Here is a 25,134-nt window from a genome sequence, read left to right on the forward strand (position 1 = left end):
TGTGGATTACAGATGAAACTACAGTTGAGTTGCTTGGAAGGAACTATGTGTGGCGAAAAAAATGCACAGGACACCAACATCAAAACCAACTGTAAAGTATGGTGGAGGGAGCATCATGGTTTGGGGCTGCTTTACTGCCTCAGGGCCTGGACAGCTTGCTATCATCGACGGAAAAATGAATTCCCAAACCATGATGTGGACAGTTATGTGATGCAACAGGACAACAACCCAAACAACAGAAGTAAATCAACAACAGAATGGCTTCAACAGAAGAAAATACACCTTCTGGAGTGGCCCAGTCAGAGTCCTGACCTCAACCCGATTGAGATGCTGTGGCATGACCTCAAGAGAGCAGTTCACACCAGACAACCCAAGAATATTGCTGAACGGAAACAGTTTTGTTCAGAGGAATGGTCAAAAATTCCTCCTGACTGTTGTGCAGATCTGATCCCCAACTACAGAAAATGTTTGGTTGAGGTTATTCCTGCCAAAGGAGGGTCAACCAGTTATTCAATCCAAAGGTTCACATACTTTTCCCACCCTGCACTGTGAATGTTTACACGGTGTGTTCAATAAAGACATGAAAACGTATAATTGTTTGTGTGTTATTAGTTTAAGCAGACTGTGTTTGTTTATTGCTGTGACCTAGATGAAGATCAGATCAAATTTTATGACCAATTTATGCAGAAATCCATGTATTTCCAAGAGTTTACAAACTTTTTCTTGCCACTGTACATGACATTTTAGCAAACACATACTACGTACATGACATGCGAGCACACACACACACACTACATACATGACATGTGAGCACACACACACACACACACACGCACACACGCACACACGCACACACTACATACATGACATACAAGCACACACACGCACACAGACTAATTTCTGAACACATACACTCAAGCACACCCACTTATACAATCCCAGCCCTGAGACGTTTGTATTCTGTATTCATAGCTATTGTTACACTAACCTCTCTATACTCCATTACATCTCATTTCCCAGGACCAGAGAGTGTCCAGTCCCTCAGTGTAGTGACAGCAGAGGAGAACATAACATTGACCTGGAACAAGCCTGTGGATCACAAACCAAGCTACCACTACTATGTGATCTGGATCAACTCTGGGTTAATCATCAGTAACACAAGCACACTTCTGGAAGACCTAATCATCGATCAATTGGTTCCTGGTAGTCTGTATAATTTCACTGTGACAACAGAGACAGCTGATGGAACAAAGGGAGCTCCAGTCTCAAACTCCATTTGCACCAGTAAGATCATAACATGCTTTACATGCTTTCACACGTAGGCTACCAAACTGTACCACCAGTGTGTGATGCATTGATAATGCATACAGTATAGGGATTTAAAGGACATACTATCATTACTATCAGCTTCAAACACTGATCCAGATTTACTATCACCAACAGACACAGATCCAGATTTACTATCACCAACAGACACGGATCCAGATTTACTATCACCAACAGACACTGATCCAGATTTACTATCACCAACAGACACGGATCCAGATTTACTATCACCAACAGACACGGATCCAGATTTAATATCACCAACAGACACTGATCCAGATTTACTATCACCAACAGACACGGATCCAGATTTAATATCACCAACAAACACTGATCCAGATTTACTATCACCAACAGACACGGATCCAGATTTAATATCACCAACAGACACTGATCCAGATTTACTATCACCAACAGACACGGATCCAGATATGGATCTTATTTTAGATGTATTTTATTTTTGAACTGTGTTTTGATCTCTTGTAATTGTAATGAAATTCAGACATGGTCTACACATTTCCTAGTAAAAAAAATCTAAACTGAAAACCTCTGTGTCTCCTTCACTGTGCCATAGATGCCAGCCCTGTGTTCAACCTGAAGTGTGACTCTCCTAATGACCCCAAGGTGATCCTGTCCTGGACCAAACCCAAAGGTCTGAACCAGGGCTTCCAGATCACTGTTTATGAAACCAACCAACGCCCCCAGGACCAGGTGAGTACAGTAGATACTGGTCAAAAAATAAAAACAAATATTGATTGAATACATTTATGATTGGCTGATTTATTGATTGATTAATTAAATTAATTCATTATTGATTTCATTAATAATTTAATGATTTATTGATTGGTTTAGGCACACTATAACACTAGTGGTGACTGTACGCCAGCCTGTGGCCACACAGTCTCTGACCTTAAGCACAATACAGACTACACCCTGACTGTAACCACACTGGGCTGTGGGAGTTCCAGCACCATCCAAACCCTCACCTGCAAGACTGGCATTAATGGTATGTGAGAAAAACAATTGCAATGTCGTCTCAAATTTGATGGAATAGGATAGAATATAACAACATAATTACCCTCACAATTTGAAAATGTGTGTTTTCACACAATGACGTTGACAGATATTAAAACTGTTATGTCACGATAACTCTGTTCATCCAAAGTCCTGTGGAACTCCCTCAGGACCTAGGTTGCTACAGCTCTTTTACTGTACAAACCACCTGTATGTAAAACGTTTATAAAAGGATTCATAGTAATGTATTCATATAGGCACTTATAAGGCACTTTGACCTGTTATGAATGCTTATAGCAGATCTTATAATACGCTATAGGGTCATAAAAGGCATTATGAAGGTTTTTGGAGTGTATCACAAGGCGTCCTCTTACCTTTTTTCTCTTCCTTCTTCTCTGTAGCCGTCATCGGTGTGGCTGTCGGGGTAACGATTGGAGTTTTTGCCATCCTCTTCATCATCACCGTTGCCTTAGTCATCCACTGGAGGAGGTGAGCGATCAACATCATCACTCGATAAATTAGATGTTTTTGGAAGATCATATGATTTTTGTGTGCTTTTGTTGTTACAGACAAACCAAGAAAGACACTTCAGACATCCAGATTCACTCCATGAGGTGATTTCTTTGGATCTTTCACTTGTTTCTGTCTCAGTTTGGAAGTTAATGAAACTGTAATTCTGTAATGGCAAAATAAGACAATATTTGTCATAAAATTACTTACGTTTTTCTTTAACTGCTAACATAACTCTCTTTTAATTTCTCTCTCTTTATTTCCAGAGCTAAAGTGTGAGTATTAACTCTTATGGTAACAGTAGACTATTGAATGATGCAGCACTGTCGCTTGGTGTCACACGTGTTTGTGTTAATGCTTGTCTCCTGTGTCTCCATGAGCAGAAGCGTGGCCGTGAGGGTGGAGGACTACGAGGCTTATTACAAGAGGCAGAAAGCAGACTCCAACTGTGGTTTCGCCGAGGAGTTTGAGGTAAAACATAAAGCTATTTATTCAATCATACACATGATATGGATATTCCATCAGGCAGCAGTTCCATCAGGCAGATTTTCTGTATTCGGTAAATATTCCTGTGCTTGCTTGTTCGCTACTGGTGCCTGGTGGCCTAATGTCTCCATCTCCTTCTAGGACCTGAAGCCAGTGGGAACAGCCCAAGCTAAAACCAGTGCTATGGCCATGGAGAACAAGTCTAAGAACCGCTACAACAACGTGCTTCCCTGTGAGTCGACCATAACCCCTGACCCTTGACCCCTGTCCTCCTGCCACAGCTAGCATTGCTTATCATATCAAATCCTCCATCCTCATTGTCGAACAGGCTAACTAACTCCTTTGTTTATTCAATAGCTCAGAGTTTGACTATAGGCTACATGTGCACCACAAAGTCAGAAAAGGGCCCAAATTATTAGCGTGAGGCACATGGGCTACTAACAGCTTACTACACAATATACACTTTGTAACATTATTACTTTCTTAGCTACAGTATACATATCTCCTTGGTATATTACATCATTTATGCAGCAGCATACAATACATTTTTGGACTTTTTGTGCTGTGGTCACTTTCTTCCAAACCACTCATTGTTGAATTTGCCATTTCCAACTTGTTGTGTAATTTTTATATCCAATAGCCGATAAGCACAGATACGTTTTATCTATCATTTCTCTTCATTATTTCTCTTCATATGACAAGGATTGAAAAGGATTCGCCAGTAGATTGTCGACTTGATTCATGATCATGACCGTTAGCTAAGATTTAGAAAGTATGTTGACATGATCAGTCCAATCAAAGCTACTGTACATATAACATGATTTGACGTCATTTTATCTGTGGCCAATAACCTTGAGCCTTCTTGGATGGGCACTTATAATGTAACTCTACGTCAGAAGCTAAAGGGCTAGAATTTTCGAAGTCTCACCTTACACTTCGCGGTGACATAGTGTCCCCATGAGTGACAGAACACGGAGCCAATTACAGCACAACGCTCCGTATTTTCTGCTGGCTTGCCCCACCACCACAGAAAGGACTGAGCTAGGCTGGAACACCTGCATTTTGGAGCTGCAATACTCAAGAAAACAAAAAAGAGACCATGTTTGTATGCAGTTTTATTAACTCAATGATATATATTTTTTTACATTGTTTGCAAACTACTAATATGTGACATGTATTAATGTCAAAATAACATGCAAAACAGCCAAGCCTGTTAAAAATGTGGGGCTCAAACAGGTGGGGCTCTGCATGAAAGGTTGCCACTTGGGCAGAGTGACAGGAATTGTCTTTCATTTCTATCGATCCTCATTCCTCCTCTTTCCCACATCCCAGATGAATCCTCTAGAGTGAAACTGTCCATCCATGGGAGTCCATTCGACGACTACATCAATTCTAACTACATCCCGGTAAATACTGACCCGTCATCATCATCTTCATCATAATCAGCTTTCTCCGACACTCTACGCTTCAGCTCTGCTCTGGGGTTATTTCACAAATATGATCGATATAGCTAGATAACTTCAATTAAGACTCAGTTATAGGTCTTCATTGTCAGGTTATAGCTAGAGTTAGTAGTATTGAGTCAGTTACATCACATCCATCTCACATTAACCAGGAGATACAGACAAGTATGAAAAGGTTTAGGAAAGTTAGATGGTGATTGTAGTAGATGCTTACTGGGTCAATATGTGTCCTTTGCCAGGGTTACAACTCCAGGAAGGAGTTTATTGCGGCCCAAGGTCCGTTGCCCGTCACAGTCAATGAGTTCTGGAGGATGATCTGGGAGAAGAACGTCCAGACTCTGGTCATGCTGACACGCTGTAATGAACAGGGACGAGTGAGTGCATACACACATATATACATGTGTGCGCACACATACACTCAGACACACACATATACGTGTGTGCGCACACACACACACACACACACACACGAGACAGCACACTTAACAGATGCAAGGCCAGCTCGGTCTCGACTCTTCAGTCGGCCAGCCCAAGCAGGTTGTTGTTCAAAAGATGGTGACCAAAATGATCATATTTCCAGAAACAGAGAACCCCAAATAATCATATTTCCAGAAACAGAGAACCCCAAATAATCATATTTCCAGAAACAGAGAACCCCAAATAATCATATTTCCAGAAACAGAGAACCTCAAATAATCATATTTCCAGAAACAGAGAACCCCAAATAATCATATTGATAGAAACAGAAAATCCCAAATTTATCAGGACTCAGGATATGACCCAGATGCAGACACGGGAGGAGGATAGTACAGTTCTCAGATCATTTCTTAAAAACATGGGGCAGGAAAAGGGCAAGTCAAGGGCAGGCAGAGGTTCGTGATCAGGTCAGAGTCAGACAGGTACAGGACGGCAGACACGCTCTTGGGTCCGGGCAGGCAGAGGTTCGTGATCAGGTCAGAGTCAGGCAGGTACAGGCTCAAGGTCAGGGCAGGCAGAGGTTCGTGATCAGGTCAGAGTCAGGCAGGTACAGGACGGCAGACAGGCTCGAGGTCAGGGCAGGAAGAATGGTCAGAACCGGGAAAAACTAGGAAACAATAAGGCGGGAAAGACCACAGGTAAGACATGATGAACTGGCAACAGAGAACACAGGTATAAATACACTGGGGATACCTAGTCAGTTGTCCAACCGAATGTGTCTTCTGCATTTAACCCAATCCCTCTGAATCAGAGAGGTGCAGGGGGCTGCCTTAATCAACATTCATGTCTTTGGCACCCAGGGAACAGTGCCTTGCTCTGCGGTAAAACAACAGATTTTTACCTTGTCAGCTCAGGGATTCGATCCGGCAACCTTCCGGTTACTAGCCCAATGCGCTAACCACTAGGCTACCTGCCGCCCTAGGTGGCAACTGGCGACACCTGGAGGGGGGTGGAGACAAGCACCAATCATATTGACAAAAAAATCATATTTACAGAAACAGAAAAACAAAATGATCATATTTACAGAAATATAAAACGCCAAATAATACAGTTGAAGTCGGAAGTTTACATACACTTAGATTGGATTTTTTTTCCCACCACTCCACAAATGTCTTGTTAACAAACTATAGTTTGGGACAGTCGGTTAGGACATCTACTCTGTGCATGACACAAGTAATTTTTCCAACAATTGTTTACAGACAGATTTTTTCCCCTTAACATTCACTGTATCACAATTCCAGTGGGTCAGAAGTTTACATACACTAAGTTGACTGTGTCTTTAAACAGCTTGGAAAATTCCAGAAAATTATGTAATGGCTTTAGAAGCTTTTGATATGCTAATTTGAGTCAATTGGAGTTGTACCTATGGATGTATTTCAAGGCCTACATTCAAACTCAGCGCCTCTTTGCTTGACATCATCGGAAAATCAAAAGAAATCAGCCAAGACCTCCACAAAAAAATTGTAGACCTCCACAAGTCTGGTTCATCCTTGGGAGCAATTTCCAAACGCCTGAACATACCACGTTCTTCTGTACAAACAATAGTACTAAAGTATAAACACCATGGGACCACGCTGCCATCATACCGCTCAGGAAGGAGACGCGTTCTGTCTCCTAGAGATGAATGTACTTTTGTGTGAAAAGTGTAAATCAATCTCAGAACAACAGCAAAGGACCTTGTGAAGATGCTGGAGGAAACGGGTACAAAAGTATCTATATCCACAGTAAAACGAGTCCTATATTGACAGCAAGCAAGAAGCCACTGCTCACAAACCGCCATAAAAAGCCAGACTACAGTTTGCAACTGCACATGGGGACAAAGATCGTACTTTTTGGAGAAATGTCCTCTGGTCTGATAAAACAAAAATAGAACTGTTTGGCCATAAATGACCATCGTTATGTTTGGAGGAAAACAGGGGAGGCTTGCAAGCCGAAGAACACCATCCCAACCGTGAAGCACGGGGGTGGCAGCATCATGTTGTGGGGGTGCTTTGCTGCAGGAGGGACTGGTGCACTTCACAAAATAGATGGCTTCATGAGGTAGGAAAATTATGTGGCTATATAGAAGCAACATCTCAAGACATCAGTCAGGAAGTTAAAGCTTGGTCACAAATTGGTCTTCCAAATGGACAATGACCCCAAGCATACTTCCAAAGTTGTGGCAAAATGGCTTAAGGACAACAAAGTCAAGGTATTGGAGTGGCCGTCACAAAGCCCTGACCTCAATCCTATAGAAAATGTGTGGGCAGAACTGAAAAAGCATGTGTGAGCAAGGAGGCCTACAAACCTGACTCAGTTACACCAGCTCTGTCAGGAGGAATGGACCAAAATTCACCCAACTTATTGTGGGAAGCTTATGGAAGACTACCCGAAACATTTGACCCAAGTTAAACAATTTAAAGGCAATGCTACCAAATACTAATTGAGTGCATATAAACTTCTGACCCACTGGGAATGTGATGAAAGAAATAAAAGCTGAAATGAATCATTCTCTCTACTATTATTCTGACATTTCAGTGGTGATCCTAACTGACCTAAGACAGGGAATTTTTACTAGGATTAAATGTCAGGAATTGTGAAAGTTTAAATGTATTTGGCTAAGGTGTATGTAAACTTCCGACTTCAAATGTATATACAGAAACAGAAAACCAAAAGCATCCCCAATTCATAACTCACACACCCACATCTCTCCTCTCAGGTGAAATGTGAGAAATACTGGCCATCTGAGACCAAGCACTTTCAGAATATCACTGTGACAACAACCTCTGAGATCCCCCTAGAAGACTGGACCATCAGGGATTTTGATGTAAAAAATGTAAGTTCCTGCGATAATGAGTGAAACAAATATTACTGATGTTTTCCTCTTCAGCTACTTAGTGGGTAAAACATGGCTCTGGGAAAAACGATCCCTTCCCTATAAACAAAAGACGGTCGCTGTATTTATGTTTGGCTGACAGGTGAGGACAGCAGAGACACGCTCGGTGCGTCACTTCCACTTCACAGCCTGGCCGGACCACGGCGTCCCCGAGACCACGGAGCTGCTCATCAACTTCAGACACCTGGTCCGAGAGCACATGGACCAGTACTCACGCCACTCCCCCACCGTCGTCCACTGCAGGTAAACACACAGTTTCTCACAGTTAACTTCAACAAGTGTTATTGGCTTGAACAGTACATTAACATTACTTCTTTCTCATCTCTCTCCCTCTTTCTCTTTCTGTCTCTCTCCCCTCAGTGCGGGTGTGGGTCGTACAGGTACCTTCATAGCCATCGACCGGCTGATCTTCCAGATAGAGAGGGACAGTATGGTGGACGTGTACGGCACCATCCACGACCTGCGCATGCACCGGCCCCTCATGGTTCAGACCGAGGTCACTGTTTTACTTTTCACCATGTTTGGGGGCTTACTGTACAATTCATCCCTGTGGTTAAAAGTGGAAGTTATGCTAATGGGTACTTATGTGGTCTCTAGGTGAAATGTTTTGACATCTGAATGGTCAGCTTGCTTCATCATATTGAACTATGTTGTGTTACTGTCTTACAGGACCAGTATTTGTTCCTAAACCAGTGTGCCATAGACATAATCCGATCCAGAACTGGAACCAACGTGGACTTAATCTACCAGAACACGGCTGCACTCACCATCTATGAGAACGTAGAACCCAGGAAAGATACAGCTAAGAATGGCTACCATAACACATAGGCCTCACGTCCACTGCTCTGTCTCTCCCATCCTCCCGTCTCAGTCGGACAGGCCTGTAGAGAAGGGTTTAGAAAAGGGATTGTTCACTCTCACTGATCATGTTGCCTTACACTGTAGTCTTTTTTTTTGGTTTAAATCAAACTAGTATTTATTTGGTCACGTTTTATGATAGTTGGAAAAATAACATGGAAGATAACGGTTTGTTGAGAGGAACGGATGCACAAATTCCATCCAAAGACCAATAATGGAATGTACATCAAATTATATTTTATATTTCCTTATTTGTATATTGCTGCTACTTCTGAATATCTGCTTTGTCTCTTTTTATGACTGTAATGCCAATGTTGTAAGAAATGATGTGTGGTTAAACCGAATGTGCCATACCTTTGTAATTGAAATCAAAGCTTTATATATTGATATAATAATGTAATGCAGATGTAGATTATTGTTAAATGAGACCAATGTTAAGTTGAAATGTATCCCCAGCCTTAGGTATAGGATCAGCACCCAACATAACTGCCCTAAAAAATGTCCTACGAAACAACCTCCCCTCTCTTCTGTGCCCTCTCAAGTCTCCAATAAGGGGTGTAATTCATTTGTATTTCTATTTTTAAGGATCCCCATTAGCTGCTGCCAAGGCAGAAACTACTCTTCCTGGGGCCCGGCAAAATGAAGTCAGTTATACCATTTTTAAAACATTACAATACATTCCTTTTTATGTGACAGGATAAGGACAATGCACTGTCTTAGAGGAAACGGGAACTACTCCTGACAATAGGCCTATGAATGTATTATTTAATATTAGATGTTCAAATGTTAACTTTTCACTCCAGATCATTTTGATATCTAAACAAGTTTAAAATGAGGATTTTCGTGAGAACTTTTGTGCTTCCTACACCATGTTCTGCATAATGCACCGGATGCATTTAGGTTTTTACACTGTAGCTTTTTAAATTCTCTTCTTGATGTTTTATTATGGTTGGTGTAAATATTCTTATGATCATGAGAAATGATTGCGAATCTGCTGTGAGAGCCTGTGGTCTTCCTCCGCTGTTTAAAACCCACTTTGTGCAATAGCAAATTTCCATTCACACGTCAGTCTGTAAACTCAGCTCCTCTCTCAGTAACTCGGAGGTTACACATTATGAACTGTCTCCCTACTGTTTGTTGTTTCCCTGATGTGTGTTCTATAGAAACCTCCTAAAGAACAGGATTGGTCAAATCAATGACGGTATTGGTTCTGCCTAGCTATCTACACAAGTGACCATTAAGGACTATGGATATAAGGGGTGTTTCTGGACATAGGTCATAGATTTACAGCTGTGATTGATGTAAAGCCACTATGCTGATATTGTTTTACTGTCTTTGTATCACAATGCACATTGCTTAAGTTCTTCAAAGCACTTATTTATATTGATCATATTACTCAGTGGAGCTCATAAGCAAAGCAGACTCCACCAATAATAGTCTTCCTCAAGAGTTTTAGGATTGTTTTTTACGATGCTGTGTGAGTTACTATGTGATGCTTGCTGGTACAATGCAAATGAGGAAAAGGTGAATATTTTTGTATCCTTCCATTGGTCAATACTGTGATTAAACATGTTCCACTTTTCTCTCTACAAGTGTCTAATGTGAGCTTCTCTGTGTTACTATTTGGCCACCATGTCCATAGTGTTGATTGAGACAATGGCCCAAGACTTTGTTAAATTAGGCTACACTAACTGGGATAAAATACTTCATTGAAACAAGCACCAATTTGTACCACTGGTAACCAGATAGTTAGTTACTAATTGTGCTGAATTGCATTTGTGGCACAAAATCACAAATCCCATTAAAGACATGGGACCGATACTAGAATTTTTCACCCATGTTCAAAGCATTAGTGACTTTGTTGAGCTTCACAAGTTTAGACACTTTCGGATGCTTTGGACATGATGTGTGAAAAATTCTAATATCGGTCCCTTTAATTGAATGGGATTTGTGCCACACATGCAATAACATTAGCATGTGGAAACAGTACCAAGGAAACTAAGCATGGATTCCTGTCGTACCTTGTCCATATACTGCTTACAAGTTAAGGAAACCAATGCGTCATTTTTTTATTCGACTGAACTATCCCTTTAACCAGTGATGTAGTGGTGAAACAATTGGTGGCAGAACGCTGATCGCTGTTCAGGATTAGAGAAGTAACAGTCCCTATGCATTCAATGCATTTTTCTGCTAAATTTGGGTAAACACTCGTGCAATTTTTTAAAAAAATGCGTTAACGGTGTTTACCCTGCACTACATCACTGTTGTTAACCCTTTCACAAAGGCTCATTGTTACATTGTTCTGAGAGAAACAGCATTTTTTAAGTCTTTTGAGAGACCCGTGTCCCTGGACATGTGGACAGACCTCAGTGCTCCATGGCCCTCTATTCCATGTTGCTGAGTACAATGGGGTTCACAGGTATAAAAAGAAAGGTTTTAAACCAGCAGGATAACAGTTCCCCAGCAAGAGCAGCAGCAGCACAGAGAGACAGAATGACCTCCACCGGCATGAACATGAACAGCAGAGTAAGTATTATATTTAGCGTATTTATTCATAGAAATGTTCCTAGCTTGTTACACTGAGTGCACTTTAGTACTCTAGTGTCAGAGCACAAGGCAACCCTAATCCCAAAAAGCTGATTGTCAGTGGGATTGGGCAAGGCCCAACATGTAGCAATGTGTTTTTGTATGTTTGAATGGTGAATAGAAATGATTCTTGCTTATTTTCAGATCACCTTCTACGAGGACAGGAACTTCCAGGGTCGTTCCTATGAGTGCAGCAGCGACTGCCCTGACATGTCCTCCTACCTGAGCCGCTGCCAGTCCTGCAGGGTTGAGAGTGGCTGCTTCATGGTTTACGACCGCTCCAACTACATGGGAAACCAGTGGTTCATGAAGAGGGGAGAGTATTCTGACTTCCAGCGCATGATGGGAATGACCGACATCAGGTCCTGCCGCATGATCCCCATGGTAAGCCTACTAACACACAGATTTGTTAGTTACCGCGTAGTCTTCTTTGTTGTTGTACAACATACACCTATGGCCATTAGTCAGTATGACTACAATCTTCTATACATGCGTGATACATTTAACATTACAGTTCACAATTTCTCCCTAAAACATGTTGTTCATCATGTTACAGCACAGAGGTTCTTTCAGGATGAGGATCTACGAGAGGGAGAACTTTGGAGGTCAGATGCACGAGATGATGGACGACTGTGACAGCATCATGGATCGTTACCGCATGAACAACTGCATGTCCTGCAACGTTATGGACGGCCACTGGCTCATGTATGAGCAGCCCCAGTACAGAGGCAGGATGATGTACATGAGGCCTGGAGAGTACAGAAACTTCAGTCAGATGGGCTCTATGGGTAGGCTCATGAGCATGAGGCGTATCAACGAGTCCTGTTACTAGATATTGCTTTTTACTGATGTAAATAAGAGAAGCCATTGAATAGAATGTCTGTTTGAAAAAAGCCTAAATGCTTGCACATTTCGTTGACCCTTTATCCAAACCTCTTGACAGGCCATTCTGAAAACATACAAATACTGTATGTCACATACCGATCAATGACACAAGAAACACATCAAAAATAAAATAAAAAGGGAAAAAAAGCCAAATGTGGTTTATTTTAGTCTGATTGCCAGTGTCTTTTCACAAAAAATAAATATGTGTATGTTACAATAATGATTCCAGTGTCTGACACAGTATCAGCTTTAAAGAGATATGGCTCATCTATAAACATGAAATAGCAGAAAGAGGACTGAGGGATGACAGTATTATAACTAGATCATGTACACGGGTGTTTACAGCTCAACAGGGGAATGGGAAAGGGGAGGTCGGTATACTATAACTAGTAATACTGATTACCTTGGGTTTAGACACTATGCTCTGTGGAGGCAGAGAGAAAGGCACACAGTTGGTACTTAAAATTAATATGATTTCCTTGGAAATAATACTGCAACATATTATTCTAAAGAGTTAAAAATCAGAGTACAGACATGTCACTGGCTGAACACTTGGCGATAGGATCTCCAGAGATGATGTGTAGAAGTAATATAAGGATCTACACAAACTCAGAAGCACAATGTGAAAAGGGTGACAATGAGGCAGCATGGTAACAATCAAAAGGCACATACTGTCATTTTCTACTAACCACTCAAGAGTAGCAATTGATTTCTATATTACTCTGCCATTTACTGGAACCTGTAATGACAGTATTAAGATTTCAGTGCGTTTTCCTCATTCAAACATCAGGACACAATTGGAATGTACAAGACCTTCACTGTAATACGGAGATGAACATGTTAGAATGACTATTTTAAGATGGCTTTTGTTTTACTAGACTTACTATGCGAGTGTTTGAATACTTCAAAATCATATTATCAGCAGAGTATTTTCAGACTGGGAGTACTTTACATGCTGCGGATGGCAGCGTTTCTGTTTTCTGTAAACAATTCGTAAACATCTGTAAAAAACCTTGTTGACTGTCATATCTACACATGCTCTCCCAATAATATGACGTTACAATACACGACTTACAATGTACAGCTTAGTTATTCCTTTCCTATAAACAAGTCCAAAAAATAAAAATACAAAACATCTACAAAGTAATTACACGGACCAATGACATTGATTTGTTTTTTGGACGTTTCTGTCTCTGTGGGCAAACAGCAGGGCACTTGGTGAATGTCTTACTGATTCATGAGGTCAATATCACATCATGGCACATCTGGTCCTGGAAAAGTCCTCAATCCCAACCTGTTGTCAGTTGCCACCCGCGATGAACAACTACAGACAGCGCCACTTGTTAGCCGTGCCGTGAAGTGCATTGTTTTGATTTTCCAACTAGCTGCTGCATGCTGGGAGATGTAGTTCTCAGGCTCTCTCCTTTCTTCCCCTTTTCTCTCAGGCAGGCAGTTGTCTGGGCTAACACTGGTCTCCATAGGAGCTTAGGGGCCCCACAGTGACCTTTGAACAGCACGCATGGTACCGGCGCTGTAGCCCCTCTTGCCTTGAGAGCTGGTTGTCTATCTGGAATTCCCTCCAGGTCAGATTGAGGTTTCGTTGCTACCGCTGTTGAAAGAGGCAGAGACAGAGAGAGTTGCTAAAGTCAAAAGTGACTGACGTATTATCCAACATATCTGTTAGAAATGCAACATGGCCACCAATATCTCATAAACACTCACTCGGAGTCCGAGTCTTGGGCGTCTTGAACCCCTTTGACCCCATTGACTAATGGCGACATCATCGTCCTCGTCGTTGTCATGACAACCCCATTGCGCAGGTCCCATGGAGATAACGGAGGGTGTGGAGGCACGGGCAGGCGAGGCGGGGATTTGATGAGGATCCCGTTGCCTCCGATTACAGGGCGTAGATGGGAGGAGACGGGAGACGGGGGGACTGGGGTAGTCCTGGTGGAGATGCTGTGGGGGTTGTAGTCACTCAGTTTCTCCCGCAGGCGATTCTTCATGTTCTTGTCAGTCAGGGGAGGAGGGGAGGTGATCTTGTTTTTCAGAATGCCTGGTTGTAAATGCAGAGGGTGAATGCACAATCCCCAGTCAGTTATACAAGAACCTTATTCACCTGATTTGGATAGGAATAACATTGTAGGTACTAGATTATACGTTTTTGAATTAGAATAGCCACAAAGTCAGATTCCAAAGTAAACATTTGCTACAAAAAAATGTGCTTTTTGATATTAATTTTCAGGTTAGTAGTGTGGTTAAGATTGGGTTAGGTTTCAAATAGAATTTAAGAAGAACAGTTGCAGAAATTCTCTCTCTGTCGCTCGCTCGCTCACCCCTTCTCTTCTCTGTCTGGTTGCAGTCAGGTGAACTGGGAGGGGCACTATCATTCTGGTAGAGGGACTCCCTGTTGATCTTGTTGTCCTGGTGGAGCTCCACGTTGACCTTGGTCTCCACACGCAGCAACTCCACCCCGCAGGGGTCCTCACTCTCACTGGCTGTCGGCAGCTCCACTGGCCAGTAGGGCTTCACGTGATTGGCCACTGTATCCACTTCAGATACAGTAAAAAAATGAACACTTTTAAATATATGAGGTGTGTGTGTGTGTGTGTGTGTGTGTGTGTGTGTGTGTGTGTGTGTGTGTGTTTGAACATGAGTCTACCTATGGGTGTGTTGTGCTGGGACGGTCTCTCGTTGTTCCACCTATGCTTGTGGCTTCCTCTGTGATCATCACTGTCTGAGGAATAGGACGAGGCATAGGAGCTGCTGTGCTCATCCACCGACAGCTCACTGTCCGAGTCCGAATCTGTTACCATGGAAACACCGGAGCTATAACTTACTCTCTGACCGTTGAACTATAGAGTGGTGAGGAGGAGGAGGTGCCCCGCTGACCCATAGTGTTCGGAAATAGTTTAACCATTCATTGTAGTCATTAGCACTCTGATTAGTTGCTATTTTTGCGTTTTCTCGTGTCAATTATCTTGGGACATTCTTGGATCACTCATTATATTAATAGTCTGATTTAATCAACCAATATGATAGTCAGTTTACAAATGGTTAAGGGTACAAGACCGTGTGCATATCTGGCTGTGTTGGCAAAATCACTACATATCCCATCGAAACCAGGCGGGGAGAGGCTGCCCGTTGTCACAGTTCCAAGACCATTCAGAAACGTCCTGCTAACTCTCACTAGTGACGTTGGTGAATCTCAAAACTGAACTTGGATCTGCGTAGCAATGATATAATTCACCACCACTGTCTTACAAAAGATAGCTCGAACCAGTCATCACTATTCAACAAAATAATAATTTTCAAGTGTCTTTCCACTAAATTTCTTAGTTACATGACTGTATAGCTAGCAAATGGGTTTTGAAGTCAAGGGTACAGTATTTATGAAGTTTAGCAATGAGGACTAAAACTAGCATAGTTCAGCTAGCCAGCAAGTTTAGTCAGGGAAAGCGAGCTGGGGACCTGGTATACAGTGCCTTCAGAAAGTATTCACACCCCTTGACTTTTTTAACATATTTTGACTCAGGGTTGTGAATATTTAAGTAAATGAAATATTTAGGTCTTTAATTAAAAAATAAATACATCTAAAAATATGTTTTCACTTTCCTTATGGGGTATTGTGTACACAGTATATGGGTGAGATTTCTTTCTTTACTTAACCCATTTTGAATTCAGGCTGTAACACAACAAACTGTGGAGTAAGTCAAGGGGTGTGAATACTTTATGAAGGCACTGTACGCTATGCATGCTATTTTTTTATTTCTTTATTTCACCTTTATTTAACCAGGCAGGCTAGTTGAGAACAAGTTCTCATTTGCAACTGCGACATTACACATGGAGTAAACAATAAACAAGCCAATAACACAATAAACAAGTCAATGACACAGAAGAAAAAAGAAAGTCTATATACAGTGTGTGCAAAAGGCATGAGGAGGTAGGCAATAAATAGGCCATAGGAGCGAATAACTACAATTTAGCAGATTAACACTGGAGTGATAAATGAGCAGATGATGATGTGCAAGTAGAGATACTGGTGTGCAAAAGACCAGAAAAGTAAATAAAAACAATATGGGGATGAGGTAGGTAGATTGGGTGGGCTATTTACAGATGGACTATGTACAGCTGCAGTGATCGGTTAGCTGCTCAGATAGTTGATGTTTAAAGTTGGTGAGGGAAATAAAAGTCTCCAGCTTCAGCGATTTTTGCAATTCGTTCCAGTCACTGGCAGCAGAGAACTGGAAGGAAAGGCGGCCAAATGAGGTGTTGGCTTTGGGGATGATCAGTGAGATATACCTGCTGGAACGTGTGGGTGTTGTTATCGTGACCAGTGAACTGAGATAAGGCGGAGCTTTACCTAGCATGGACTTATAGATGACCTGGAGCCAGTAGTTCTGGCGACGAATATGTAGCAAGGGCCAGCTGAATAGAGCATACAGGTAGCAGTAGTGGGTGGTATTGGTAAAATGGATGGCACTGTGATAGACAGCATCCAGTTTGCTGAGTAGAGTGTTGGAAGCTATTTTGAATATGACATCACCGAAGTCGAGGATCGGTAGGATAGTCAGTTTTACTAGGGTAAGTTTGGCGGTGTGAGTGAAGGAGGCTTTGTTGCGAAATAGAAAGCTGATTCTAGATTTGATTTTGGATTGGAGATGTTTAATATGAGTCTGGAAGGAGAGTTTACAGTCTAGCCATTTATAGTTGTCCACATATTCCAGGTTGGAACCGTCCAGGGTGGTGATGCTAGTCGGGCGGGCAGGTGCGGGCAGCGAACGGTTGAAAAGCATGCATTTGGTTTTACTGGAGGTTAGTTAGCACAGTGTCCAAGGAAGGGCCAGAAGTATACAGAATGGTGTCGTCTGCGTAGAGGTGGATCAGGGAATCGCCCGCAGCAAGAGTAACATCATTGATATATACAAAGAAAAGAGTCGGCCCGAGAATTGAACCCTGTGGTACCTGTGGAACCTGTGGAACCAGGCGAGGCAGTCATTAGAAAAACCAAGGCTATTGAGTCTGCCGATAAGAATAAGGTGATTGACAGAGTCGAAAGCCTTGGCCAGGTCGATGAAGACGGCTGCACAGTATTGTCTTTTATCGATGGCGGTTATGATATCGTTTAGTACCTTGAGTGTGGCTGAGGTGCACCCATGACCGGCTCGGAAGCCGGATTGCACAGCGGAGAAGGTACGGTGGGATTCGAAATGGTCAGTGATCTGTTTATTAACAGGGCAGGATGGATGGATACAGGTCTGTAACAGTTTCGGTCTAGGGTGTCACCCCCTTTGAAGAGGGGGACGACCGCGGCAGCTTTACAATCTTTAGGGATCTCGGACGATACGAAAGAGAGGTTGAACAGGCTGGTGATAGGGGTTGCAACAATGGCGGCGGATAGTTTTAGAAAGAGAGGGTCCAGATTGTCTAGCCCAGCTGATTTGTACAGGTCCAGGTTTTGCAGCTCTTTCAGAACATCTGCTGTCTGGATATGGGTGAAGGAGAAGCTGGGGAGGCTTCTCCTTCACTAGGCTAATTCAGGAGACAGATTGTAGTTTTTATGCCCTGATATCAAGAGCGAAAAGTTTGTTTAAACAATTCAGAGACTGAAACAAAGACATCAGATGACTAATATTTAAGAGCAAATTGATATACAATCCCGAAATCAGCTGTAACAGTTAATCGTAAAACAAAGCTTAAAATGGTGTTTGAGTGAACCCTGAATCCCGAAAATGAATGATGAATTCACTTCCGGATACGGTAGACTCCTTCTCCTCACCACTCTATAGGCCTGAGCAGCCAATGGCACGTACATTTTGAGACATTCGGATGCACTAAGATTCCCTGTCACATGCATTTTGCTACACCCACAATAACATCTGCTAAACACATGTATGTGACCAATAAAATTTGATGACACTCAATGTAACTATATAGGACTGTACCATCTTTCTTGGAGCACTTGCGGAGGAAGATGGAGGAGTCTCCCTCCCCACGGGAACTCTTTTTGGCTGAGCCGGAGGATGTTGTGTGCTTCTGCCCTGAGTCATTCCTGTTGGAAGAAAGAGGCATGATGAGTACAGAAATAATAACTTGAGTATGAAATGTGGTCACGATATTCCATTAACTTTCCTAAAATTCCCAGGTTTTCCATAAATTCTGGTTGGAAGAGTCCCTGAATCAGGAAGGAATAAGCATGAAATCCAGAATCTGGAAAATCTTGAAAAATCTGGGATGTAGGGTTAGTAGAACCTAGCCATTAAAATGTTTGGCTCGTCAGACCACCACTCTGTTCCAGCTGGCGGATGGGTGTTATGACATAGAAAATATAATATAATTTTCAACAAACCTTAACTTGTCGATACTTCCTCAATTCCCGACTTGGAAGACATCTAACGTCTTCTAAACCTTCATGTCTAGGTGTAGGGGGTTCGTTTGAATTTAGAAAACTTTCCACTATTAAATGAAAAATTCTCCACTAAAGTGGAACTGACAGGGTTTTATCGTCATGACATCTTATAAAAATGTGTTCCTATACACCCCCAGAAAGAACAAGATATTAATTATTATTATTTATTTTTACATTTTACAATACAGAAAATACACCTGAATGGATTTCTACAAATATTTAAATACCAAGGGTGTCCTCTTACATTTGGGAACTTTACAGTCCTATTGATCAGACAACCATGAACAGGTAGCTTATTTCTCCCTCCCTACAATAAACATCTATGTCAGCCAGAGAGGGATGAACTAAAATCTAATGAGGCAAGAGTAGATAAACTCTCTGAAATGTTTTCCATTCGTAGTTGGCCATGAACATTTCACTGATAAACAAAGGGAAATAGTAGCCTGCTCGCCTTCTGCAGCTTTCCAGCCAATGCATGCTTGTCCCAACCCACGTTTTGGCAACTGAATGGAAAATACCTGCCCACCCATTTGATCGATTCCAAATACATTTGATTGACAACTAAGAGATATGCATGCTAACTGTGGATAACAGCCTTAGTTAAATTCGTAAGTTTTTATCCAAAATATTGAGTAATTGAAACTGAAAAAGTGCATCCCGAATGGGTGGAGGCAGCAAAATATGGACAGCTGTGATTTACAACCCGAGAGCAACATTTTTTGGACTACCAATAAATGTAATGGTGAATTGTATATCTATTTATTCTGCCAACAATGCCGTAATCTACATCATGGAATATTATTGTCAAATAGAACCTATTTTTCAAACCTCCTACGAAGTTGATTTTGTAGTATAAACTGGGCATTTGATATTTTTGACTGATATTATGATTTTCTGTTTGTTTTATATCTGCAAAGTAGTTAAAGTGCTGTCAGTTCCACTTTAAGTGTGTCCGCCACCGTCTTGTCTGTCTCAAATGTTGTCATTGATTGAGACAGGTGGTTCCACTCCAAAGTGAGGCATGTCATGATGACAATCACCTGTCTCGATCAATGAGAGAAGATTTGAAATAGACAAGATGGAGGCATACACATTGTTGGATTACTTCATGGAGAATTTTCTAAATTCAAACCAAGTCCCTGCCATGGACGTTTAGAAGACATTCGTTGTCTTCCATGTTGGGAATTGAGGAAGTTTTGGCAAGTTAAGGTTGATAGAATATTATCTGTGCTACGCCAAACAGCACCTAACCTGTAACGGCTAATAGAGCATCACATTAGCCCGGCACATTCTGTTAGCTAAGTAGAACCCAGTTCCCACCCAGTAAGTCACCTGGCCTGGCTTCTGCTGAAGCTGCGGACTGATCTAACTGTGCTGTCCAGGGAGGCAGTGGACTCTCCGATGGCCGTACGGTACAGACTGTCCTCCTCTGTGTACGAATGCTTAGCGTTCAGTGAACGCTGGGGACACAAAGAAGTAATAAACTAAATTGTAGTCATTCAGCAGACACTCTTATCCAGAGCAACTTACAAGAGCAATTAGGGTTAAGTGCCTTGCTCAAGGGCACATTGACAGATCTTTCAACTAGTCGGATCGGGGATTCAAACAAGTGACATTTTGGTTACTGGCCCAGTGCTCTTAACCACTAGGCTGCCTGCTGCCCGATGCAACTCAGAACTAATTTCTCAACAGAAATGTACAGGTATACTACACTTAACTATGGACTGGTGTGTACTCACTGTGAGGAGAGTGGAGCGGGTGGCAGTAGGCTCCTCCACTATGTATTTCCTCCCTGTGAGGATGTTCTTTAGGTTGGTCCTCACCTCCTTGTTGAAAACACAGTAGAAGAAGAATATGCACACACCCTGAGAGAGAGAGAGAGAGAGAGAGAGAGAGAGAGAGAAAGAGAGAGCGAGAGAGAGAGAGAGACAGAGAGAAAGAGAGAGCGAGAGAGCGAGAGAGCGAGAGAGAGAGATGGATAATTGCACATCAGATAAATATAACCACAGTAAGACTTTTTGAAGCACTGTTTTTGACAAGCCAAAAAGCCAAGTACCTGAAGGCAGCTGAAGATGGCAAAGAGGTAGTGTAAGGAGAGGATGTCACTGTTGACCGCCATGAGGCCCAGGAGCCAGGTAGCACTGAGGAGCAACAGGAGGAGGAAGGCTACATGTAGGGAACAGCTGGAGAGGAAATGTTTGTTATGTTTGAATAGAATCCAGCCAACATGGTATGCTATGTGATAACTATTTTCTAACCCCACATGGTTATCCTGTCTCGAAGTACTCACATTGCTCCAGACTTCTCAAATGTCCACTGTCTCTTTCCGCATGAGGCCTTGGCGGCCATTAAGAATAAAGCAATGTTGACCTATGGGAGATACATGAGACAGAGATGAATAACATAATCCACTGGCCAGATCCAATCCAGTATAGTCCAACAAATAAACAGCGTCTACATACACACTCACCAGTACTACTATAGCGATGGGCCCAGCGATACTCCAGATGAGTGTGTCGTGGACAGAAAGCCAACAGAAGTCTGGGTTCCCATAGCCCTCAGGGTCCAACCCTACTGCCAGGCCTACAAGAGAGGAAAAACCCACACAGTGAGCATGTGCTTCCAGATTATGTTGTTTATGTTGATTATGTTGCATCTGTGTCCCTCTCTGTCTTTGCATGCATGCATGCGTGTGTGTGTGCGTGTGTGTCTCTCACTCACCGGTGATGATGGCAGGAATGCCCCAGCCAATGGAGTAGTAAAACCTCATGCGGCCATGGTTGATGTTCCTGACTTCAGTCAGCATGCGGTAGATGTGGAGGCCCTCCACCAACATCCAGGCAAACGTACACATGTAGAAGTAGTGCAGCAGGATGGCTACCACTGTACACATGAACTGAGGGACAGAGAGGTAGGGAAAGATGATTAAAGCCACTGTTTTGAAAGCCAACTGTGCTAATTGTTATTTAAGCTGTCTGTGAACTAAGTCTGGTTCAGTAACTGCTAATCTATAACAACAGAACACAATGCAATGGCTGAGGCCAAATCCACATATTGCCAAACAGACAGAACTATTATTGTCAAAGATAAAGCCACTTAGCACTGCTGTTAAGAGTGCTGGGCCAGTAATCGGAAGGTTGCTGGTTTGAATCCCCGAGCCAACTAACTGACAAATCTGTTGAGGTGCTCTTGAGTAAGGCACTTAACCCTAATTACTCCTGGGCGTCACCCTGGATAAGAGTGTCTGCTAAATGACTAAAATGTACTCAAGGGGGACTAGCCTTCCTCATGTCAGCATTGGCCTGTACAGGGCAGGCTGTAGCCAATACGCATAGGCTATCACCTACGCACTTTGACCTGTAGGCTAATTATTTATTTACATACACTTGTGTTTTTCTTAACAGAAAAGCTACTGTTTTTTTGGTTTTCAAATCAATTTAATTGGCTATTTTGGTTAATGGCCTTTGTGCCCTGGCAGATATGGCACAGAATGGCCTTTCCCCGGCGGGAAGGGTTGGGTGGGGGTAGACTGCAGGAACACCATATGTACAAAAGTATGTGGACACGCCTTAAAATTTGTGGATTTGGCTGTCTCCATAGACAAAGATTGGCAATCTCCATAGACAAAGATTGGCAATCTCCATAGACAAATATTGGCAATCTCCATAGACAAATATTGGCAATCTCCATAGACAAAGATTGGCAATCTCCATAGACAAAGATTGGCAATCTCCATAGACAAATATTGGAATCTCCATAGAGAGATTGCAATCTCCATAGACAAAGATTGGCAATCTCCATAGACAAAGATTGGCAATCTCCATAGACAAAGATTGGCAATCTCCATAGACAAATATTGGAATCTCCATAGAGAGATTGCAATCTCCATAGACAAAGATTGGCAGTAGAATGGCCTTACTGAAGAGCTCAGTGACTTTCAACATGGCACTCTTATAGGATGCAACCTTTCTAACAAGTCAGTTTGTCAAATTTCTGGCCTGCTAGAGCTTCCCCGGTCAACTGTAAGTGCTGTTAAGTGCTGTTAGTACTGAAGCGCATAGCTCTTAAAAAAAACATATTTCCTCGGTTGCAACACTCACTACCGAGTTTCAAACTCCCTGTGGAAGCAACATCAGCACAATAACTGTTCGTCAGGAGCTTCATAAAATGGGTTTCCATGGCTGAGCAGCCGCACAAAAGCCTAAGATCACCATGCACAATGCCAAGCGTCGGCTGGAGTGGTGTAAAGCTTGCTGCTATTGTACTCTGGAGCAGTGGAAATGCTTTCTCTGGAGTGATGAATCACGCTTCACAGTCCGACAGACGATTCTGGGTTTGGTGGATGCCAGAAGAACATTACCTGCCCCAATGCATAGTTGGAGGAGGAATAATGGTCTGGGCTGATTTTCATGTTTGTGCTAGGCATGCAATGACATTCAAGACGATTCTGTTCTTCCAACTTTTTGGCAACAGTTTGGGGAAGGCCCTTTCCTGTTTCAGCATGACAATGCTCCTGTGCACAAAGTGAGGTCCATACAAAAATGGTTTGTCAAGATCGGTGTAGAAGAACTTGACTGGCCTGCACAGAGCCCTGACCTCAACCCCATCGAATACCTTCGGGATGAATTGGAACGCTGACTGCATGCAGGCCTAATCGCCCAACATCAGTGCCCAACTACACTAATGCTCTTGTGGCTGAATGGAAGCAAGTCCCCATAGCAATGTTCCAACATCTAGTGGAAAGCCTTACCAGAGAAGTGGGGCACCAACTCCATATTAATGCCCATGATTTTGGAATGAGATGTTCGACGAGCATACTTTTGGTCATGTAGTGTATATTGACAATACAATAATGCAATAAGACAAAATAAAGTGTTTTTCGGGTGTGCCTCAGGGTTGTGTGCTAGGGTCTCACCGCATTTTCAGTCTGGTTGATTCCGAAGAGTAAGACGAGCTGGGAGAGGAAGATTGACACCACCAGGTTCTTGTGTATGCTGTGGAGGTTAGAGCGGAGCTTCGGGAGAATGGCCAGCAGGAAGAAGGTGATGAGGAGGGCCACCAGCGAGGCTGACACCGTGGTGTAGGTGATGATCTTCAGGGGCAGGACCTCTCCATGCTGAGGAGGTAAGCATGGCCAGGGGTAAGATCAAATAATAGAAGTTAACATAAGCTGAGTCACCATAACTGAATGTTTGGTAGGGGGCTCTGGGTGGTACCTCTCTCTTGGAGATGTCCATGAGCACAGCAGAGCTGGACATGTGACTGCACTGGCAGCTGATGTGGGTGCTGTTCCTGAACACCAGCTCACACCCCTTGGCAGACCAGCCTCCCGTTCCTTGAAACCTGGAGCCAAAATAGATATTGTTTTATATGATTTACAGTACCAGTCAAAAGTTTGGACACATCTACTCATTCAAGGGTTTTTCTTTATTTTTACTATTTCTACATCAAAGACATCAAACTATGAACTAACACATATGGAATCATGTAGTAACCAAAAAAGTGTTAAACAAATAATAATATATTTTATATTTCAGATTCTTCAAAGTAGCCACACTTTGCCTTTGACAGCTTTGCACACTCTTGGCATTCTCTCAACCAGCTTCATGAGGTAGTCACCAGGAATGCATTTCAATGAACAGGTGTGCCTTGTTAAAAGTTCATTTGTGGAATGTCTTTCCTTTTTTATGCGTTTGAGCCAATAAGTTGTGTTGTGACAAGGTAGGGGTGATATACAGAAGATAGCCCTATTTGGTAAAAGGCCGAGTCCACATTATGGCAAGAACAGCTCAAACAAGCAAAGAGAAATGACAGTCCATCATTACTTTAAGACATGAAGGTCAGTCAATACGGAACATTTCAAGAACTTTTAAAGTTTCTTCAAGTGCAGTCGCAAAAACAAACCATCAAGTGCTTTGATGAAACTGGCTCTCATGAGGACCGCCACAGGAAAGGACGACCCAGAGATACCTCTGCTGCAGAGGCCAAGTTCATTAGAGTTAGCAGTCTGAGAAATTGCAGGCCAAATAAATGCTTCACAAGAGTTCAAGTAAGAGACATATCTCAACATCAACTGTTCAGAGGAGACTTCATGAATCAGGCCTTCATGGACGAATTGCTGCAAAGAAACCACTATAAAAGGACACCAATAATAAGAAGAGACTTGCTTGGACCAAGAAACATGAGCAATTGGACATTAGACCGGTGAAAATCTGTCATTTGGTCTGATGAGTCCAAATGTAAGA

At 42.4% G+C, this 25,134-nt stretch overlaps 3 protein-coding genes across 6 annotated transcripts in view; 2 read left to right on the forward strand and 1 right to left on the reverse strand.

Annotated features, from left to right (window-relative positions):
- LOC110521306 (receptor-type tyrosine-protein phosphatase beta) overlaps positions 1-10,598 on the forward strand; it is a 113,154-nt gene extending 102,556 nt beyond the window's left edge. For 3 of the 4 annotated variants that reach the window (XM_090231136.1, XM_090231138.1, XM_090231137.1), the window contains 5 exons: positions 1,021-1,284; positions 1,901-2,037; positions 2,179-2,332; positions 2,742-2,829; positions 2,910-3,039. In XM_090231136.1, the coding sequence (XP_090087262.1) occupies positions 1,021-1,284; positions 1,901-2,037; positions 2,179-2,332; positions 2,742-2,829; positions 2,910-2,958 (692 nt within the window). In that variant the 3' untranslated portion in view covers positions 2,959-3,039. Of the gene's footprint in view, positions 1-1,020; positions 1,285-1,900; positions 2,038-2,178; positions 2,333-2,741; positions 2,830-2,909; positions 3,040-3,116; positions 3,126-3,233; positions 3,322-3,477; positions 3,569-4,668; positions 4,743-5,038; positions 5,174-7,974; positions 8,092-8,233; positions 8,395-8,511; positions 8,648-8,820 lie in introns of those variants that run through there. The other variant, XM_090231139.1, reaches the window with a different exon arrangement.
- Positions 10,599-11,414: 816 nt separating this feature from the next.
- LOC110521307 (gamma-crystallin M2-like) lies at positions 11,415-13,382 on the forward strand. The gene is made up of 3 exons (XM_021598782.3): positions 11,415-11,535; positions 11,740-11,979; positions 12,152-13,382. Exons 1-3 carry the CDS (start codon positions 11,416-11,418, stop codon positions 12,425-12,427), a joined length of 636 nt encoding a protein of 211 aa, XP_021454457.2. The 5' UTR covers position 11,415; the 3' UTR covers positions 12,428-13,382.
- The window catches only part of LOC110522734 (cadherin EGF LAG seven-pass G-type receptor 1), a 90,072-nt gene continuing 77,560 nt past the window's right edge, over positions 12,623-25,134 (reverse strand). Inside the window, exons 23-35 of the mRNA XM_036968797.2 lie at positions 24,106-24,232; positions 23,805-24,005; positions 21,611-21,785; positions 21,360-21,472; positions 21,180-21,259; positions 20,946-21,072; positions 20,629-20,754; positions 20,222-20,349; positions 18,426-18,532; positions 15,143-15,286; positions 14,817-15,032; positions 14,203-14,536; positions 12,623-14,089 (exon numbers count right to left, since the gene is read on the reverse strand). Of these exons, the coding sequence (XP_036824692.2) occupies positions 14,065-14,089; positions 14,203-14,536; positions 14,817-15,032; positions 15,143-15,286; positions 18,426-18,532; positions 20,222-20,349; positions 20,629-20,754; positions 20,946-21,072; positions 21,180-21,259; positions 21,360-21,472; positions 21,611-21,785; positions 23,805-24,005; positions 24,106-24,232 (1,903 nt within the window). The 3' untranslated portion in view covers positions 12,623-14,064. The remainder of the gene's footprint in view (positions 14,090-14,202; positions 14,537-14,816; positions 15,033-15,142; positions 15,287-18,425; positions 18,533-20,221; positions 20,350-20,628; positions 20,755-20,945; positions 21,073-21,179; positions 21,260-21,359; positions 21,473-21,610; positions 21,786-23,804; positions 24,006-24,105; positions 24,233-25,134) is intronic.

The sequence above is a fragment of the Oncorhynchus mykiss genome, chromosome 4 (assembly GCF_057628025.1).
Source record: "Oncorhynchus mykiss isolate SJ-2025 chromosome 4, ASM5762802v1, whole genome shotgun sequence".
In the NCBI taxonomy this organism is placed as follows: domain Eukaryota; kingdom Metazoa; phylum Chordata; class Actinopteri; order Salmoniformes; family Salmonidae; genus Oncorhynchus; species Oncorhynchus mykiss.

Bases quoted from the DNA above. Each gene is read 5' to 3' on its own strand.
- LOC110521307 (XM_021598782.3), top strand. From the start codon at position 11,416: ATGGGGTTCACAGGTATAAAAAGAAAGGTTTTAAACCAGCAGGATAAC. The intron at 11,536-11,739 runs GTAAGTATTATA...GCTTATTTTCAG, and splicing joins GCATGAACATGAACAGCAGA to ATCACCTTCTACGAGGACAG. The intron at 11,980-12,151 runs GTAAGCCTACTA...ATCATGTTACAG, and splicing joins CCTGCCGCATGATCCCCATG to CACAGAGGTTCTTTCAGGAT.